The sequence below is a fragment of the Callospermophilus lateralis genome, chromosome 2, assembly GCF_048772815.1.
Source record: "Callospermophilus lateralis isolate mCalLat2 chromosome 2, mCalLat2.hap1, whole genome shotgun sequence".
Classification (NCBI taxonomy): domain Eukaryota; kingdom Metazoa; phylum Chordata; class Mammalia; order Rodentia; family Sciuridae; genus Callospermophilus; species Callospermophilus lateralis.
Genome location: NC_135306.1, coordinates 21,233,263 through 21,253,912, shown reverse-complemented (window position 1 = coordinate 21,253,912; position 20,650 = coordinate 21,233,263). Strand labels below are relative to the sequence as shown.

Genomic DNA, 20,650 nt, shown 5'->3' with positions numbered 1-20,650 from the left:
CTACTTCCAAACCCTGCACCATTTTTTTTTCCTTCCTTAATCTATCACGGTTTAGGGTAGCTCCATTTTATCAGAGGTTCAGATCCAAATCTGGGAGGCATTCTTGATTACTCCCTTTCTCTTTATAACCCACATCTAATTAATCCATCAGAATATCCTTCAAATTATACCCAGTTCCAGTGCCACACCCTCACCCAGGTCACCATCATCTAACATGGACAATGACAATAACTTCTGTATGACAGATTATGGTTAACACAACAATGAGCGATTCTGTTAAAACATTAAATGATAACCTCTCATTGCTCTATTTAAAATCTCCCAATCATTTCCCATTTTATTTAATGTAAAATGGTATAAAAACTTTGCGCTGCTTGGCTCCCAACCCCTCTTCCCTGATTCTATTGCTATAGCTTTCCTAGTCTCTCTACACTAGCAGCCTGATACTAAACATATCAAGCACACTTCCATCTTAGGGACTTGCTGTTCTTTCTGACTGGATCACTACTCCTCCACATATATATAACTTAGATCCTCACATTCTTCAAGGTTCTGTACAAAGGCTCTGCTTAAATGTCATACTAGAAAAACCTTTCCTAACTTCCCTCATCTAATACAGCACTCCTCCCATCTCAGTTTCTCAGTCCCCTTACCATGAGCTAAATGAAGAGCCCTAGCTTCTACAGACATTATACAGTAGTTTAACTAAAGCCAACTTTTCAGCAAATAAAATACTAAAACAATTAGCTTAGTTATAATAGATAAAACCAACTCCTTACTTTTATATATTCCCCATTATGATGTTCACATATCACACCATTATTTACAAAATTACTTTTACCCATAAGAGCAAGGAACAGTATCTTACATTGCAATTCTTTAGTATCTGATAATTAATGTTTCTAGGGGAATTAATATGTACTAGGCACTGTTCTACCTGCTTTAAGCATATTAACTCATATAATCCTCACAATGAAGGTATAAAAACTACCAATTTCATTTTCATTATAAAAATAATAAAAGGCCTGGCACAGTGGCGCACACCTGTAATCCCAGAGGCTCAGGAGGCTGAGGAAGGAGAATTTTTAGTTCAAAGCCAGCCTTGGCAACCTAGTGAGCAACTTAAGAGATCCTGTGTCAAAATAAAATATAAAAAGAACTAGGAATGTGGTTCAGTGGTTAAGCATCCCTGGGTTCAATCCCTGAAACCAAACAAAAAGAAAACAGATAGAAGTTGGGCAAATTGCTTACCCAAGGTTGTAGAGGTAGGTAGCTAGTGGTATAGACAGAATTCCAAACAACTCCAGACCCTGTATCCTTAATTATTATGCTATACTATCTCTTGGTTGACTAAACATAGAATAGAGTGCTGGGGGAGAGGGCTTAGTTACCATAATTAGAAAAAGACTCTTCAAGGGGGTAACATCTGAGTTGAAGAGTGAATGATGTACTCATAGCCAAGTGACCATGGGTAAAAGAGTCTCCCAGGCTTAAGAAATAGGCAACTAAGAAAGGACTAAGCTGGGGGGAAAGAGAAAAAGAGAGGGGGTAAAAAGGCCACAGTGTTCAATAAGCAGAGTGATACATAGAGAGATTAAAGAGATTTTTTAAAGGTGTTTGCACATGGAGGCCTTAATAAATGCTTTAGTAAGGGGTTGGTTTTATTCCAGTGGCCCCTAGAAAAAGAATTAAATGAAGGACTGTTGCAATTAAAAGACTAAGAGTCATGATCCAACAGTTTCTATTGAGAACTTTCAGAATTAGTTCTCTTCACCTGAAGGACCCATGATTTTGAGGGTCTTGATTTGGGGTTTTACTGCATCAGGGATATGATAAGTGAAATGATAGGACATGAGTACATAATAGTGACTAGGCTCACTGATGGATGTTGGCACTGTTTGAGTCACAGATATAAAAATGTCTGTTAAAAATAGTGTAGGTTAGCAAGCTATAGAATCTTAGTAGCAAATACAAACACATACAGCTGATGGATTGCATAGTGTGTTCAATGCTACTTTGTAGGATAGAAATTAAAAAAAGAAAATTCACCAAAACATGAAATCAATCACTTAAGGAATTGCTAAATTCCTCTAGGGAGCAATGATGGCTATTATCCGCTCTAGGACATGTTGCACAAATGCATTTATTCTGAAAATGGTATTCAGAAAACTACCAAAAGGAACATAGTAAGCCTATTAACTGTTATATTTAATATTTACATGCACAGCGTGGAACTGTACTGGGAAAAATGACTGAGCATTATCACCAGTTGGTATATGACCATGGAAGGGTATACACAACTCCACCTTTCTTTATTTGCAAAATGTAAGAACAGAATATATATGCATTTCAATTCTTAAAACACATATGCACAATACCCTCTACAACCCTTCATTTGATAGTACAAATCCAAAGATATAAAAAAGGTTAAATAAAAATAAACATAAAGTTTGTTTTAATATCTTTGTATTTTAATGTATAGGTTGATAAGTATAATGAAATGTAATCAATAGTTAGCTAAAAGGGATAAATACTCAAATTCTGAAGCTAGATGTCAAATATCTGTGTACAAAGATTTATCAAATAACTTACATTTTGAGGATATGTATATATGGAATATTAAAGATATAACAAACATTAAAAAACAAACATTGAACTCTATATATAAATAAAACACTGGACTGGAGTTTTAATTGGATTTTTTTTTTTTTGGTACCAGGGATTGAACTCAGGGGCGCTGTATCACTGAGCCACATCCTCAGCCCTATTTTGTATTTTGAGACAGTGTCTCACTGAATTGCTTAATGCCTAGCTTTTGCTGAAGCTGGCTTTGAATGTAAGATCCTCCTGCCTCAGCCTCCAGAGCTGCTGGGATTACAGGCAAGAGCCAGCATACCTGGCTTAACTGGATTTTTAATTACCCAAGTATCTGAATTTCAGTTTTATTCATTATAAAATTATGTACATAGGTGACCTTCCTGTTCTTAAATTCTAAATATTATTAGTCATGATTTGGTGGAATGCCTTTTATCAAGACAATTTGGATATATAAAGGTTACATTTGGTATCAGTCAGCATTTACATGATAAGTATGATATATCCATATTACATGTGAAGATTTATTACTTAGCCTCCCTTCAGAATTTTTTAAATGACTATTCAAATGTACGAAGAGTTCAATAGAAATAAGTTAGTTGTATTCTATACAACCACTACTTGGGCTTTCTAGAGGATTCTATTGTTTTGTTCATTTTCTCATGTACCTATTTACAAAACTGAATTTCTTGCCTACCATTTGTATTTTAGTGGTGGGATTTATTTGTTTGTTTATGTGCTGGGGACTGAACCAAGGGTTTCATGCATCATGTTAAGCACATGCTGTATCACTGAGCTCTGTCCCAGTCCCTCTTATCTACCTTTTTTTCTTGGGGGTTGAGGGGGGTACTAGGAATTGAACTCATGGGCACTCAACTACTGAGCCACATCCCCAGCCCTATTTTGTATTTTATTTAGAGACAGGGTTTCACTGAGCTGTTAAGCGTCTTGCTTTTGCTGAGGCTGGCTTTGAACTCACGATCTTCCTGTCCAGCCTTTAGAGTTACTGGGATTACAGGTGTGCACCACTGCATTCAGCCCCTTACCCACCTTTTAAAAATCAAGTATTCAAGTTAGAAACAGGAGGCTATAAAAAATTATCTCTAGTTAAAATAACCTCTTTTTCTTTTCTTCTTTTTTTGATACTGGGAATTGAATCCAGAGACACTTAATCATTGAGCTACATTCCCCAGGACCTTTTTATTTTGAGATAGGATCTCCCTAAGTTACTGAGGTTGGCTTTGAACTTGGTATCTTCCTGCCTCAGTGTACTACACTGTGGTACCCAGCTTGATCAAACTTCTTTTATGAAATAGGATGATTTTTCTCATTACTGAAACAAAAATATCAACCCAAAATAACAATCTGAAGAACACAGATTTAATGAATATCAAAAGTTTCAGACATCACATTTGAGTATGTTTTCTGTAAGAATACTCCTTCTTACCTGATGAAGAACTTCCAGAGTAACAGGATAAAAGAGGTTTTCAATTATTATTCGGAGCACAGGGCTCTGTCCAGGTAGGACTGTGCCTTCATTGGAAGGAGCTCCAGGAAGGGCCAGGTTACCTGACTGCACAGCACTGACAGCCTGCAATGCAGCTTGGGCTCTCTAGAGAACAATCCAAAATCAGGCTTTTTATTATTAAAAGCATTTAAATGAATCTTAAAAGCCAGCTGATAGAAAACAATATGAAGTAAGATGGTTAAATCACCCCCCCACTTTTTCTAGATGCATATAGCCTAAGTTCTGAATCAGTCAAAAATCCAACAAAGACCTATCTTATCACATTGATACAGTACTTAATATTGCTTAAGTTTACTTGATACAATTTGTATTTCCTAATTTTTAAAAGACAATGAGGAAGAAAAGAGCAAAGATCATGTAATAATCACTCAAGTCCCTCTTCTTCACTCTATTCCTTTCTATTCTCAAATAATTCAAGCATCTGGGTGGCATAAAATAAGTGTAAACAAGGACAAAAAGGGGTGTGGTGGCCCAGAGTGGGCCATTCATATAGGTAGGCATCCTGACATGAAGCATCAGAGCCTAAGCAAGGTGAGCAAAGCATCCATATGGCAGAGAGGCCTTGTAAGGGGAATCTTAGCCCAAAGATAAAGTAAGGAAGGATCTGTGTGGGGAATGGTTCAATGTTGAAGATCAGAACCTGAGAAACATAAGAAGAGTAAAGAAGGCATACAGAGGAAGGGGTACCTGGCCAAGACCATCAGAGCCCAAGGAGAGTTGAGAGGGATCCATATAGTATAGGTAGTCAAGATATGAAGACAGCCTAAGCAGGTAAAGAGGAGGTCCAGGGGAAGTGGGTGAGCTGGTATGAAAAGTCAAGAGCCTAGAAGAGGCTAAAAAAGTCATTCAGGGCTGGGGATGTGGCTCAAGCGGTAGTGCATTCGCCTAGCATGCATGAGGCACTGGGTTCGATTCCCAGCACCACATAAAAATAAAGATACTGTATCCACCTAAAACTAAAAAATATATATTAAGAAAAAAAGGTCATTTAATGGAAGGACAGCCCAGCAAGTTGCTAAAAATCATTCTCCATTAAAAAGAAACAAGGGAATCTAAAAAAATAGCTGCTAATTCCAGAGCTGGGGCAGGAAAAGCACAAGATAAATGTGAAATGTTTTTGTTTTCATGGCATTTTTCTTGTTGTTTTTGCCAGAATATAAGAAATATTGAAAGAATGGTAGAGATTTGTCAAAAAAGGATATAGAGGCCAACATGAAGGGGTTCCTACTGATCAAATGTGAGACATTTTGTGGATTAAAATAGTAATAATAATACAAAAAATAACCCATGAAACAAAACAGGAACTCCGAAGTTCATGGTAAAAATTGAGTAATGAACAGTATGTTTACAATGTCTTAAAATACCTGCCCATAGGGGTTGGGGTTGTGGCTCAGTGGTAGAGCATTTGCCTGGCATGTGTGAGGCACTGGGTTCAAAACTCAGCACCATATAAAAATAAATAAATAAAAACGTATTGTATCCATCTACAACAACAAAAAATATTAAAAATAAAAAAACCTGCCCATAAAGTCCTATCCCCTCCCCCCGCTTTTTTTTTTTTTTTTTTTTTTTTTTTTTTTTTTTTTTTAACAGTGCTGAGAATGGAATCCAGGACCTTGTACATGTTAGGCAGGTGCTCTACTACTGAGCTACACCTCCAACCCTATTACTCCCTCTTTTTAAGTACAGTTGGTCTTCTGTGTCTGTGGGTTCTGTGTCCAACTATGAATTGAAAAATTCATAGAAAAAACCTGCATCTGTATTGAACATAAACAGGCTTTCCTTGTCACTATTCCTTGAATAGTACAATGTTACAACTATTTACATAGCACTTATATTGTAAAAGATATAGCAATCTCTAGGTGATTTCAAGAATATGGAAGTATGTGTGGAAGTAAATAACTTGAACATCCTTGAATTCTGGTATTGGGAGGGGTCCTGGAAACAACTCCCCTGAGTACTAACGGGCAACTATAATAACTTGACGGCAGAGAAGCCTGTCAAATACCAGCCTAATCAAGAGACAGAGGAGCACACGATCAGTAAAGAAACAAATTAAAAATGTATGCTACCTGAAATTACACAATAAGAAGAAAAGAGTATTTCTTCTGTGGCGTACCTATAAAAGATACTTACCCTGAATCAAAACATGAAGAAACATCAGACAAACTCAAATTGAGGGACATTCTAGAAAATAAATTGCCCATAATTTTCAACAGTATCAAGGGCATGAAAGTCCTTTTTTATTTTTTTTAATGTTTATTTTTTAGCTTTAGGTGGACACAATATCTTTATTTTACATATATGTGGTGCTGAGGATTGAAGCTAGTACCTCGCGCTTGCTAGGCGAGTGCTCTACCACTGAGCCACAACCCCAGCCCCTGAAAGTCCTTTTTTAAATTTGACTTTTTTAATTTTAAAATAAAACTTTTTAAAATTTGACTCCTTCAAAATTTAATTTATTAAATTATTCAAAAAATGCAGTAGGCTGGATGCGATGGTGCCTATAATCCCAGCTGCTCAGGAGGCTGAGGCAGGAGGATCGCAAGTTCAAAGCCAGCCTCAACAAAAGCAAGGCACTAAGCAACTCAGTGAAATCCTGTCTCTAAATATAATACCAAAAGAAAACACCCTATATATACACATACATACATACATACATACATACATACATACATACAATGGGGCTGGGGATGTGACTCAGTGGTCAATGGCCCCCAAGTTCAATCCTCAGTACCCTCCCACCAAAAAAAGTAGGACAAAGGAGGGAAAATTAAAGGAAAAAAGCATGGTTAGTGATTACTAAAATTAAATGAATGCATTTAATGAATCCTTTGCTCCATACTTATCATTTCTTAAGGTGATGATATCTGAATGATAAAATAAAAAATTCTACCACTTTAATGTCACTTTAATTTTTACATATCACAGTCAGTTGCAATTTTAAACAACACGATACTTTTTTGTATGTAAATCATAAATTCAAACTGAGAGACATTCTAGAAATTAAACTGCATGTAATTTTCAACAATGTCAAGGACATGACATTTCTTGTTTTCTTTTCATGATTCTAATTTTTAGTTACTGTTTACTATTTGTTATACCATGTGAGATATTTGAGTTTTCACCATTTTGCTTTAAGTAACAAATACCTGTCTGAAAATCGGAAGTCTTTCATTTTCTATACGCTTAACATTTAAACAAATTTCACTTTTATACTTGTATATATTCTTTTTGCCCCTTTTAAAAAACATGCTGTGGAAGTGAGCACTATCCCTTTTGAAATTACTTGCATACAAACATTTTTTATACCACACACAGATTTTTAGGTATCAAAGTGCTAAATGTTCAGTTTCCAAAGCAGCAGCATCTTTGAGAAGGTATGAATAATTATTTATTTATTATTATTACTATTTTTTTTAAACAGAGAGTGAGAGAGGGAGGGAGGGAGAGAGAGAGAAGTTTAATATTTATTTTTTAGTTATTGGCGGACACAACATCTTTGTTTTGTATGTGGTGCTGAGGATCGAACATGGGCCGCACGCATGCCAGGCGAGTGCGCTACCTCTTGAGCCACATCCCCAGCCCATGAATAATTATTTGAATATTTTGTATCATTAATTCTTAAAACCATGCTTTTAGGCAGACAATTAATTGTAATGGGATATTGGTCACCTCAATCTCACTTCAATTTAAACATGGCAGTTTATCTCATCTATTTTACACGGTTCTCCCCAGTAAGATTTTATTGAAAAGCAAGGGTGGTACTGCTTTTAACAACTAAAAACTGACTCAGACTTCCATGTTGAATCCACAGTTAGTGATGTCTTTATGGTTTATATATGAGGTGTCCTCCAAATGCTGATGTGTGAGACAACGCAGGAATGTTCAGAGGTAAAATGATTCAATTATGAAAGCTGAAAACTAATCAGTGGGTTAATCTATTTGATAGATTAATAATTTAGAAGGACTACCATACTAGGTTAACTATGGGCAATTAGGGTATGGCTGGAGGAAACAGGTCACTGAGGACATGCCTTTTGAGTTTATATTTTGTCCTCTGTGCCCTAACCTCTCTCTTCTTCCTGGCTGACATGAGCCGAGCAGCTTCCTACCACATCCTTCTGCCAAGATATTCTGACTTACCTCTAACCCAGAACAATGGAGTGGTCGACCACGGACCAAATCTCTGAAACCATAAGTCAAAATACAAACTTTTCCTTCTCTCAGTTGTTCTGGTCAGTTATGTGGTAAAGTGACAAAAAGATGATTGACACACGATGGCAGAGGGAAATGAATCAATCAATTAAAAGACCCAGAACTGACACAGGGATTAGAATTAGGAGTCAAAGCAATGAAATTAGTTGTTATAACTCTATTCCACACACTCGAAAAGATATGCAGAGTGCTTGCCTAGAACGCACAAGGTCCTGGGTTCAATCCCCAACTCTGCAAAAGAAAAAAGTTAAGCAGAGGTTTGGAAGACATAAAAACAGTGCTATCCAACAGACTCCTGGGACTGTAGAAATGTGATTTCTATGCTGCCCTATGATAGCAACTAGTCACAAGAGGCTAGTGAGCATATGAAATGTAGCTATTACAACTGAGAAACTGAATTTTTAAATTTAGTCACATATAGCTACTAGTTGCCATGTTGGACATCACAGTTCTAAAGGATCTCTGGGAAAAGATAGCATCCTAGGGAGGTTTTTAAGTATAATAACTGTCCCTATTCCTCTTAGATTAAAATGATTACTTTTTTCTTTTCAGTACTGACAATTGAACTCAGAGCCCCACATGATAGGAAAGCACTCTGCCATTGAAATACATTCCCAGCCCTTTTTAAATTTTATATTGAGACAGAGTTTCACTAAGTTGCCTCTACAGACCTGGAACTTGTAATCGTCCTACCTCTGCCTCCCAAGCTCTTAAGATTACTACCCCAAGCTAATGGGAAATGATTTTTAAATATCTGGGAAACAAATTCTCTGGAACAATTATACTAACTACTAAAAAGGAAACAGTAAAATTGGAAAAGCAAAAAAGATTTATTGTCAGAACACGAACATATATTTCACATAAAATATAAAGAAGCCTAGATAATGTGAAAAGCACATTTCTAGAATCAATTAGGGCTGGGGATGTGGCTCAAGCGGTAGCGTACTCGCCTGGCATGTGTGGGGTGCTGAGTTCGATCCTCACACCACATAAAAATAAAATATTGTGTCCACCTAAAACTAAAAAATAAATATTTTTTAAAAAAAGAAGATGAAATTAACATATAGTAAATGTACACAGTCAAGTGTTTGGCTTAATAATTTTTTAGGGAACATTTTAAGGGCAAATTTTCCTAAAGTCATCTCTGAAGATTTATACTTCTACCCATGTGATTGAAAAAAAAAAATATATAAACTATCTACGACGACTGCCATTAACATAATCACCTCTCAAATGTTATGCTTCAGGATATGATCTGAATATTTTTTAAAATTTTTTAAATGTCTTTTAAATAAGGGACCCCAAATATTTGATATTCACCTGACTACCAAGTTATGTCCATGAGCTAGAAAAGAAGTCACGTGCAGATATGTGCAGTTCAGAGAACAATAATGAAAGAAACACTAATCTATTAACTTCCTGGGACTGTCAGAATAAAATGAAATATGGTACATTTTATATATATAAACAGGTACCATCTACTTTGACTTCAGTTTGGTGTTGGACTTTAAATAAAAGAAATCTCAATTACATTTTATCAAACATTAATGCACAAAGATTGCACAAAAGTAATAAAATGGAAAGGGTATTAGGAAGAAATCAAAGCTATCTAAGAATAAAGGAGGTCATTTGGGTGGCTCTGGTTGCCAAGCAACTGGTATTTCTGTTTCCCATTGGAATAATTTAATCATTAAAAAGTTTTACTAAACTATTTTTTCTTCTTCAAGATTTATACTTGAATTTATACTTTATAATTTATAACATATTCAGGAAACACATTAATGGGAAAACTGTAAGACTTATATAAAGGAAAACTTAAAAAACTTTACTGAAAGACGTAAAAGAAAACAATGTAACTTCTTCCTCTAAAGGATCACAGAGAAATAGAAATGTGTTAGTTATTCCCAAATTAATCTACAAAATCTATCCTATTCCAATTGTGTTTTTTAAGGAGCAGGTATTACCAAATAATTCTGTGATATATCTGGAGAAATCAAAAATATTGATGTTAATTTCTGAAGAGAGGGTATATTATCCTATAATATACTAAGTTATAGTATGTGCTGAAGCAGGAATGGAATAGAATGGAAGTTAGTCCAGTTAGAGATGGAGTACATGCCATGTGAGCAGCACACACGAGGATAGACCAAGCATGCAAGCAGAATGCAGACATGTCTAATGAGGGTGTCTGTCTGTCTGTATATATGTATATGCATAGCATATCGATAGAAAAACTAGAATATGATAAAGAATAAGTTTCACATCAGAGAATAAGAAGTGGGTTATTAAAATAACAATGTATGGGGCTGGGACTGTAGCTCAGTGGCAGAGTGCCTGCCTAGCATGCATGAGGCACTGGGTTCAATCCTCAGCACCACATAAAAATAAGCAACAAAATAAAGGTATTCTGTCCATCTACAACTAAAAAAGTTAAAAACAATAACAACAACAATGTTGCCCTTATTCCCCACATCAAAAAACTTCCTAATAGAACAAAGATTTAAACATCAAAATAAAAGGAACCAAAACATGAAAATATTAGCATATTGCTTGTTTGTTTAAATCTTGGTGTGCTAGGTTTTTCTGAGCATGGTACTAAAGTCAGACTGCATCATGACAATCTTGACAAGAGTTTTTACTATACATATAAAAAATATTTTTAAAACACATAAGCAAAAACATTTAGAGGAACAGAAAGTAGAATCGTAGACAGAGGCTGATGGGAAGAATAAGTGGGAAGTTATTATTTAATGGATGTTTTAGATGATGAATATGTTCTGAAGATCAGTGGTGGTAGTGGGTTATACAATAATGTGAACATGCTTAATGCCACTAAAGTTCACATTTAAAAATGGCTGAATAATTTGGCATTAGGTATATATATTTTCTTAATATTTTTTATCAGTCATTGATGGATATTTATTTATTTATATGTGGTACTGAGATCAAACCCAGTGCCTCATACATGTTAGGCAAGCACTCTACCATGGAGCCACAATCCCAGCCCGATATTTAAAAACAAATTTTAAATGGGAGGAAATGGCATAAATAGAAATCACTATAAATAAATATATTAAAAATGATCAGGAGTGAGGGGAGGGGAGGGGAGGGGAGAGGAAGGGGGGAAAGGAAGGACAGCAGAATAAAATAGTCATTATTATCTCTGTATGTATATACGTGGCTGCATGGCCAATGTGATTCTGCAACCTGTACACTCAGAAAAATGAGAAATTATACCCTATCTGATTCAAATGTATGACATGTCAAGATCATTGTACTATCATGTGTAACTAATTAAAACAAATTAAAAAAATATTTTGAAAAAAATGATTAGAACTGGGATTATGGCTCAGCGGGAGAGTGCTTCCCTCGCACGTAGGGGCACTGGGCAGCACTATATAAAAATAAATAAATAAATAGAATAAAAGTATTGTGTCCATCTGCAACTAAAAAAATATAAAAAATGATCAAATAAAAGTAAAACAATAAGTTATAATTTCTCGCCTATCATATTAACAAAGATAAGCAGGAAAACCACTTGCTTATACATTATCAAGAGCACCCTAAATTGGCATATACATAATCTTTACAGCAAGCATTCATGCAACATATTGAAATATAAAATATAATCTTATAAGATAATGTTGGAAGTGTGCTAAAATATGGAGTACTATTTGTAAAAGCATTAAATAGGAAACAACTTCAATGCCTAAGAAAAAGTAATTGGATATACGATGGCTTTCCTATATTCCTAAATATAGAGGAATAATAGGCAATCGTTGAAAACTTATGAAGTATCTCCGATTTGTGGTTATGAAACCATGTGCATAACATATAGAGAAAAAAAATAAAAGGTTTCTAAATATCAGAATTCCATTTGTAAAAAGTAGATAACACAGATACCAGAAAATGGAAGGGCACATACTAAAATATTAGGTCTACTACTTATTAGTTATCTCTGGGCAACTAGGTGATTTTTTTTCTTTAACTTTTCTAGATTGAGTGTTTTACCATGTGTACATATTGTAACTGTAATTTATAAAGGCAATTTTTTCATTTTACAAAATCAATTCTAAGCCCTGGGGATACAGCTCAGTGATAAAGATCATGCAAAGGCAAGGCCCCAGGTTCAAACCCCATCATACGTGTGGGAGGTAAAATAAATTAAATAAAATCTATTCTATTTTAAAATATCAAATGCTGCCAGATGCGGTAGAACCCATCTGTAATCCCAGGTACTCCAGAGGCTGAGCTAGGAGGATCTCAATTTCAAGATCAGCCTCAGAAACTTGGGGAAACCTGTCTCAAAGTAAAAGGACGTAGAATGTAGCTCAGTGGTAAACCACCACTAGGTTCAATTCCCAGTACAAAAAGAAAGAAAGAAAAATTAAATACTGCACTTATTCTAGTTTATATTATATTATATTATATGCCCTATGTCTTAAAACAAGGACTATGTGTAGGAAATGCCCATTGTGATCAATGTGGAAAACTAAAACTCAATAAATTTAAATACAGTTTGCATTGTAATGCCTTTCATCACAGAATCAAAGACTTTTAAGTTCTTTGTATAGAGCAAGAATATAGAGGCCAAATATGCTCTTTACATAATAAAAACCCACTTAAAAACTACTTGCTTTGTAGATAAAATTTTCCTATCTTTAAGTAACTTCAAATTACTACTTTTAACTATTTAAAAATTAACCTGGAAGGACACAAAAAGACTGAATATGAAGTACATTAAAATAAAAATAGAAAAGTAAGGTAATAAACATTGATAGACTATATTCCACATTCATCTTAAGGAGTCAAAAATCACTTAATTCTAAACACATTCTCATTAACATCTTATATAAGTTACTCAACATTACAATATAAGCATCACACTCAACTTCTCAAATCCTTTGCTATAAATTCTGTAAAAAGGAGGAATTAAAATGAATGACTTCTAAAATTCCTTTCAGATTTGAAATGTTAAGAGGTTCATAACAATAGAAAATTAATTTTAAGTTATGATATCATATATTTTTACTCCTATTTTTAAAGATGTCTTAAATACTTACAGCTTGATTAGGCAGATTGTCAGTCTTAAGTTCTCTGTGATTGGAATACTGGATATAAACTGGCTGGCTTCGAAGTTGAGGAGTAACAGGAGTGTAATAATTCACCATAGTAACTGCAGCTTCCTCAGAAGCCATTTCTAAGAAAGCCTGCAACAAGTATAAGAAGGTAAGGGGGAAAGCTCATCTTTTTTAATAAGACAGTTCACTATTTTATCAGTCTAAGTCACTCTAAAACTCATGCATTCTCAACAGAAATAATATTTCCTCAAAAAGATGAAAAATCTTTTGTTTCAAAGTATATCATGGATGGTAAGTAGAAATATATTGGAAAAGTTGGGTTTGAGAAAGGTTTGGACTTGAGAAACTGTCAGTTGATTAAATAATTTCATGTGTTTTATCTTCCTATAATTTTTGCTTCTTCTAAAATTTAAAAACAATTAAAAAGGCTAAAATAGATATATAAATCAACATTATAAATGGATGTTTTCAGAGACTGTGATTTAATAGTTTTCTGTGAAAACTTTGGGGCTAATGGGCTATATTCTACATCAAGATACTGAAATTTCATGAGGCAATAGGAATTTTTTTTTTTAAGTCTCAAATGCCTTTTAGAGGAAAAAAGGAAGGAGAGAGCATTGTACTAACTATTTAAATTCTTGTGTTTTTTTTTTCTTTCCTTTTCTTTTGGTGGTGGTTGTGAAACAACAGCACAAATAAAATTAAACTGAGCATTCATTTTTCAATAGTTATTATTTCTTACTTTGCCAACTAGAAACCAACTTATCTGATATAATAGCAAGAATGAGAGTTGTCAAGACTTGGTAGAAAGGGAACCTATTCTAACTATGACAATTTCGATAACTTACAGGTTATTAACACCTCTAAACCTTAGATTTCCTCATCTAAAATTTGAAGTACTGCCCAATATGATCTTTAAGTCTCCTCACATTTTAGGTAGAATTCCTGGTAGGTGATCAGTCTGAGATTTTACAGGAAAGAAATATTGGAAAGCATCTTTTTCAAGTGGTGGTGTCCAAAATTAGGTTGTACTTACTTTACAAATATGTTCTCAATCAACACCTATGTTACACTTTGAAGCAAAAGTTACATTAAGTATTCAGAGTTCTTTTCCCTATTTTATATATTTATATTATATGCGTATACACATGCACACACATAAACACTATATCTACACATCTGTATGTTACATATATTTCTTGTGTGGCATCATAATAAATTACTACTGATCAAAATCAACACAAACCTTTAGTTAGATAACCCAACTATTTTTTCACTATAAAACATTTAATTAGCAAGCACACAGCAACCACTTCAACTTATGTATAAAACACTTAAAATTTATAAAATATACATTTATTAACAATAAAATTTACTGAACACAGAAAATGGCAAATATCTATAAATCCAACTATGCCTTCGTTTATAGTTATCTTAACTGTCAGATGTTTTCATATGAAGTCCAGTAAAGGAATATCAACTATATAAATGTTAAATATGATGTATAATGGTATCAACCAAATGTCACAACTGAACCAATTAGATGTTTCAAATTAACAATAATTTCCCAAGAGGTAGTTATGTAAGCCCATGAGGGTGAATCAAATATCACAAGTCAAGGAATCAATTCACAATAAACATAAAATTCCATTATCTTAAAGAGAGAAAAGTGGCTTCAAGTCTTTATACATCTAAAAGATATAAAATGTCCATGATATTCTTTAAAGTATCGGTAATAGACTTCTTCTAATATTTATAAGACAGGAGTATAAAAATGATTATTTTTCCTTTAAAAAAAAAAAAAGCTGGGATTCAAACTCCAAAGCTTCTTCTCAGCAAAAAAAAAAAAAAAAAAAAAAAAAAAAAAAAAAAATCAGTGAGGTGAACAGAGAGCCTACAGCTTGGGAGCAAATTTTTACCACACATACATCAGATAGAGCACTAATCTCTAGTATATATAAAGAACTCAAAAATCTTAACACCAAAAAAACAAATAATCCAATCAATAAATGGCCAAGGAACTGAACAGATACTTCTCAGTGATATACAATCAATCAACAAATATATGAAAAAGTGTTCAACCTCTCTAGCAATTAGATAAATGCAAATCAAAACTAATATTTTATTTCACTCCAGTTAGAATGGCACCTATTAAGAATACAAATAACAGTAAGTGTTAGCGAGGATGTGGGGAAAAAGGCACACTCATACACTGCTGTTGGGACTGCAAAATGGTACAGCCAATATGGAAAGCAGTATGGAGATTCCTTTGAAAAGGTGGAATGGAACCACCTTTTGACCCAGCTATCTCACTCCTGGATTTATAACAAAAAAACTTAAAAGCAGCATATTGCTGGGACACAGCCACATCAATGTTTATTGCAGCACAATTCACAATACCTAAATTGTGGATACAACCTAGGTACCCTTCAGTAGATGAATGGATAAAGAAAATGTGATATATATACACAATGGAATATTACTCAGAAATAAAAGAGAATAAAATCAAAGCATTTGCAGGAAAATGGGAGTTGGAGAATATAATGCTAAGTGAAGTAAGCCAATCCCAAAAAACCAAATGCCAAGTGTCTTCTCTGATATAAAGATGCTGATTCATAATGGGGATGAGGAGGGAGCATGGGAGGAATAGATGAACTTTAGATAGGTCAAAGGATAGAGAAGAGAAGGGGAGCATAGGGGTGAGAAAGATGGTGGAATGAGATGGACATCATTACCCTAAGTACATGTATGGAAACACACATGGTGTGACTCTACTTTGTATTCAACCAGAGACATGAAAAGTTGTGTTCTATTTGTGAAACATGAATTGAACTGTACTCTGCCATCTCATATAACTTATTAGAATAAATAAAATTTTAAAAATTTTTTTAAAAAAGAAAAAAAGCTATGGCAATAGTTTCTACCTGGTTTTTAATCGCCATTCAATAAAGAATTTGTAAACATTATTCCAATAATATTCTCCATAAGGGAAGAAAGTATATTTTTACTAACTCTTTGATGATGTTAAGAAATAGTTCAATCTCTAACATCAGTCACATAAAGGAAAAGTTTAACAATGTCTTTGGAATATGTGAGTCTTGTCATAGGAAGGGTTTTTTTTTTTCCCCTAGAGTATTCAGAATCTAGACTTTTATATGTAAAAATAAATTTCTCACATGAAATTCAGTAATCATTTAAGATTTTCCAAAGTATCTAGTCAAAGAATTCAGTCTTCATCATGTGGGGTGGAGAGACAACTAAAAGTCATTGCCCGGAGGACTTAAAATAGCCCCTCTCTTCCCCCATCATTCCAAATGCTCTGGGAAAGGTTATAGACCATAATTGGCTCAGTAATGATGAAGTATATTACTAAATAGGTATTTTCTAAACAGGATTTATGATTTAAGAAAAAAGTAACAGGTACAGTTAGCTTACAGATAAACCCCAGATTAAACAGTAAAGACAAGAAAAAACAATTGTGACCTTGCCTACTGCCTATCACAACCAATATTAGAGATGATGATTGCTTTTTTCAAATCACACAGACCACAGGGTTCCCAGCAGTAGCAACTCTTGTTTAACTCTTATTAAATAATAAAGATTTAAGACCCCATGTACTAGTCTCCAATAGATGTAAGAAATGTGCACACATGAAGAATACATATGAGAGCATGTTTGTAACCTCTCTGAATCTTAGTAACCTCATCTGAATTAAGTGGGGATATTAATCAAGCAGTTTATTAGAGAAGGACTGAATCAGACATGATCCAATCACTTTCATACCCACACTTGACTGTTTATTTTTTAGGTACCAGGAATTAAACCCAGGGACACTTAACTACTGAGCCTCATCCCCAGCCCTTTATGTATTTTACTTAGAGACAGATTCTTGCTCAATTGCTTAGGGCCTCACCAAGTTACTGAGGCTGGCTTTCAACTTACAATCCTTCTGCTTCAGCTTCCTGAGTCGCTGGGATTATAGGTGTTCAATACCGCAGATGGCTCTAATTTATTTATAAGTGTAGTCATGCTTCTAAAACTTTTATTTACAAAAAGAAACAACAGTGACAATGTACTATAAATTTTATAGTCTAGATTCCATGCCTCTTCTCTATAATAATGCTTAGCACTAAAGACTTTCAGGATAATCAAAAAAGTGGAAAGAACTAAAGAATACATCCCAGTGAGGTCTCATTTTGGAACAAGAAAGCACACAATCATTCAAATCAATATAACAAGTATTATATTTTTGTTATGGTCATGAGAGAATTAAATTTTCTTAGTTATTTTCAGAAAAACTTATTTTTTTCAGGACATTGAAACAGGCAAAAAATTTTGGGTTATAATCCAAAAAAGCAAAAATCAGACAAATGAGATTAGATCAAATTTTTAAAAAGCATCTGCAAAGCAAAGGAAATTATCAACAATATCTATAATATATAAGGAACTCCAAAAATGCAACAGCAAAAAAGAAAAAAATTAAGTAATTGACAATAGACCTAAACAGATATATCTAAGAAGGAGACATACGAATAGCCAAAAGTATCTTAAGAATGTTCAACATCAGGGCTGAGGTTGTGGCTCAGTGGTACAGTGCTCACCTAGCACGTGCAGGGGCCTGGGTTCGAGCCTCAGCACCATATAAAAATAAAAAAATAAAAGATATTGTGTCCAACCACAACTAAATATATATATATATATATATATATATATATATATATATATATATTAAAAAAATTCAACATCAAAGAAATGCAAACTGAAAAAAAAATGAGAGGCTAGGTTACCGCACTCCATTATCAAAAAATAACAAGTGCTGGCAAGAATGTGGAGAAAAGAGAATGCCTGTACACTTGTTGGTTGGAATGTAAATTAGCACACTCATTATGGAAATCAGTATAGAGATTACTTTAAAAATTAAAAACAGAACTATCATATGATCTAGCAATCCCACTACTGAGTATATATCCAAAGGAAAGGAAACCCGTATGTCAAAGACATCTGCACTTCCATGTTTATTGCAGCACTATTCACAATAGTCAAGAAATAGAAATAACCAAAGCATCCATCAAAGGATGGATGTATAAAGAAAATGTGAAACATACATAATGGAATACCATCTAGCCATAAAAAAGAATGAAATTCTGCCATTCGTGACAACACAGATGGAACTAGAAATCATTATGTTAAATGAAATACACCAGGCACAGAAAACAAGTACTGAATGATCTTGTGGAATATAAAAAACTGAACTCACAAGCTGAGTGGAACAGTGGTTAACAGAAGGTGGAGAGTATAGGGGAAGAAGGCATAGGGAAAGGCTGATCAGTGGGTATTAAGTTATTGTAAGTAAAAATAAGAAGTTCTGGTGTGCTATATTGAACAGTAGGGTGACTACAGATAATGATAATGTGCAGTATATTTCAAAAAGCTAGAAGAAATGATTTTAAATGTTTTCACCATAAAGAAATGATCAATCAGGAAATATGCTTAATCTGATTTAAACAACACACAACATGTACATGTACCAAAAATCACATGGTACCCCATAAATATGTATGATTCTTATATACCATATATATGTATGTGTGTGTATATGTGTGTGTGTGCGTATATAGAATTTTTTTAAGTGCAGGGCTGAGAACCAAAACCTACAGCTTTTGTACATGCTAGGCAAGCCACTCTCTGAGCTGCATACACTCTCGGTGCCAATTTTTGTATTATTGTGTATTAGTTAAAATACAACTAATTAAAAAAAAACCCTATTAACTTATCAAATGAAGCCTCTCTTATATCTCCCTCAAATTATTAAATAAATTACATATTAATTCTACAACTGAATATACATACTCTTAAATGAGTTTACAGAAAGTCATTGTTTTGTACTAGCCTCCTACACAAGGCCCAGAAGAGTCAACTCATATTAGGTAGATAAATTTCCAAAATAACAAGTTTGTTTTGGTGTTAGGGATCGAACCCAGGGCCTTGTGCATGCAAGGCAAGCACTCTATACCAACTGAGCTATATCCCCAGCATCCAAAATTACAAGTTTTTAACAGAAGGTTCACAGCAACCAATTAGCATGAGCTCATTCTACCCAAACATGTTTACCCTCTGCTTTAACTCTTACAATAATCCACTTTGTAAGAAAGTGTTGTTTCCCACCTTAAAAATGCTAACCATTCTATCATGTGCAGCTTAACACTCATACTATTTTATAGAATTAAGTATTAATTAATTCTAACATCTCACATAAAAGTCAATTAGACCTTAAAAATCATTGTAATTTTGTCTTGTGACAATACTATACATTTCTATCTAGATTTTGGGAAACTTCATCATTCTTTGTCAAATATGGTGTGATTTATATCCTCTCTATCAGAGTCTTCTAGTAATCACAGGATGTTTTCATAAACCATGTTATGAATAAAATACAAAAATATTTCTTGTTAGGAAGGAAAATGTTTACAAATCAACAAGTGATAAATACTATTATTTTTGCATTAATATTTGCTGATTCCTGGTATACCCCCCCAAAAAACCCTTCTACCTTAAAAATTAATGATCATGAAATTTAGAAAATAAGAAAAGTTGAAAAATTATCTGTAATATACCCAGAGATAATCATTCTGTTACTCTTTAAATATTACATACCTGGCTTTTTCCTTTCAACATCAAAAGATTAGTTACTTTGCCAAATGGTAGACCTAATGATATGACCTCTGCTTCGGTGACATCACATGGAATTTTGCGAAGATGAAGAACACGGGAAGGTGAACAGGGAGGTCTATCTCCTTTAAATTTCTTGTTGTCATTCCCATTAGCTAAAAAACAAGATTTTTAAAAATTACTAAAACTAATATGGTTGATATACTACATCAACTATATTGTCACAATTGATCCTCTAGAAGTTTAGAATGTGAAATTCAGAAAACTATAGGCATTGATGTGGGGGAGAAAAGAAGGGGAAACAAAATCAACCACATTTCTATGAGTCTTTTTTCCAGTTTTTTTTTTTTTTTTTTTCCACTGTGAGTATTAAGCCATTTCTTTCCAACTCTTTATATCTAAAGACAGCATCTAACTAAGCTGCCCTAACTGGCCTGGAACTTTAGATTCTCTTGCCTCAGCCTCTTGAGTGGCTAAGATAACAGGTATGCTCCCTGACTTCAACTTTAACCTCAAGAAAAAGTATTAGTATAAATGAAATACATCATTTCAAATACAG

General features: G+C 33.9%; 1 protein-coding gene across 6 annotated transcripts in view; it reads right to left on the bottom strand.

Moving 5' to 3' along the window:
• Positions 1-20,650, bottom strand: part of Ptbp3 (polypyrimidine tract binding protein 3) — a 96,181-nt gene that overhangs the window by 33,085 nt on the left and 42,446 nt on the right. For all 6 annotated transcript variants that reach the window (XM_076845679.2, XM_076845676.2, XM_076845674.2 and 3 more), the window contains 3 exons: positions 20,077-20,246; positions 13,405-13,551; positions 4,043-4,207 (listed from right to left, as the gene is read on the bottom strand). In XM_076845679.2, the coding sequence (XP_076701794.1) occupies positions 4,043-4,207; positions 13,405-13,551; positions 20,077-20,246 (482 nt within the window). The remainder of the gene's footprint in view (positions 1-4,042; positions 4,208-13,404; positions 13,552-20,076; positions 20,247-20,650) is intronic.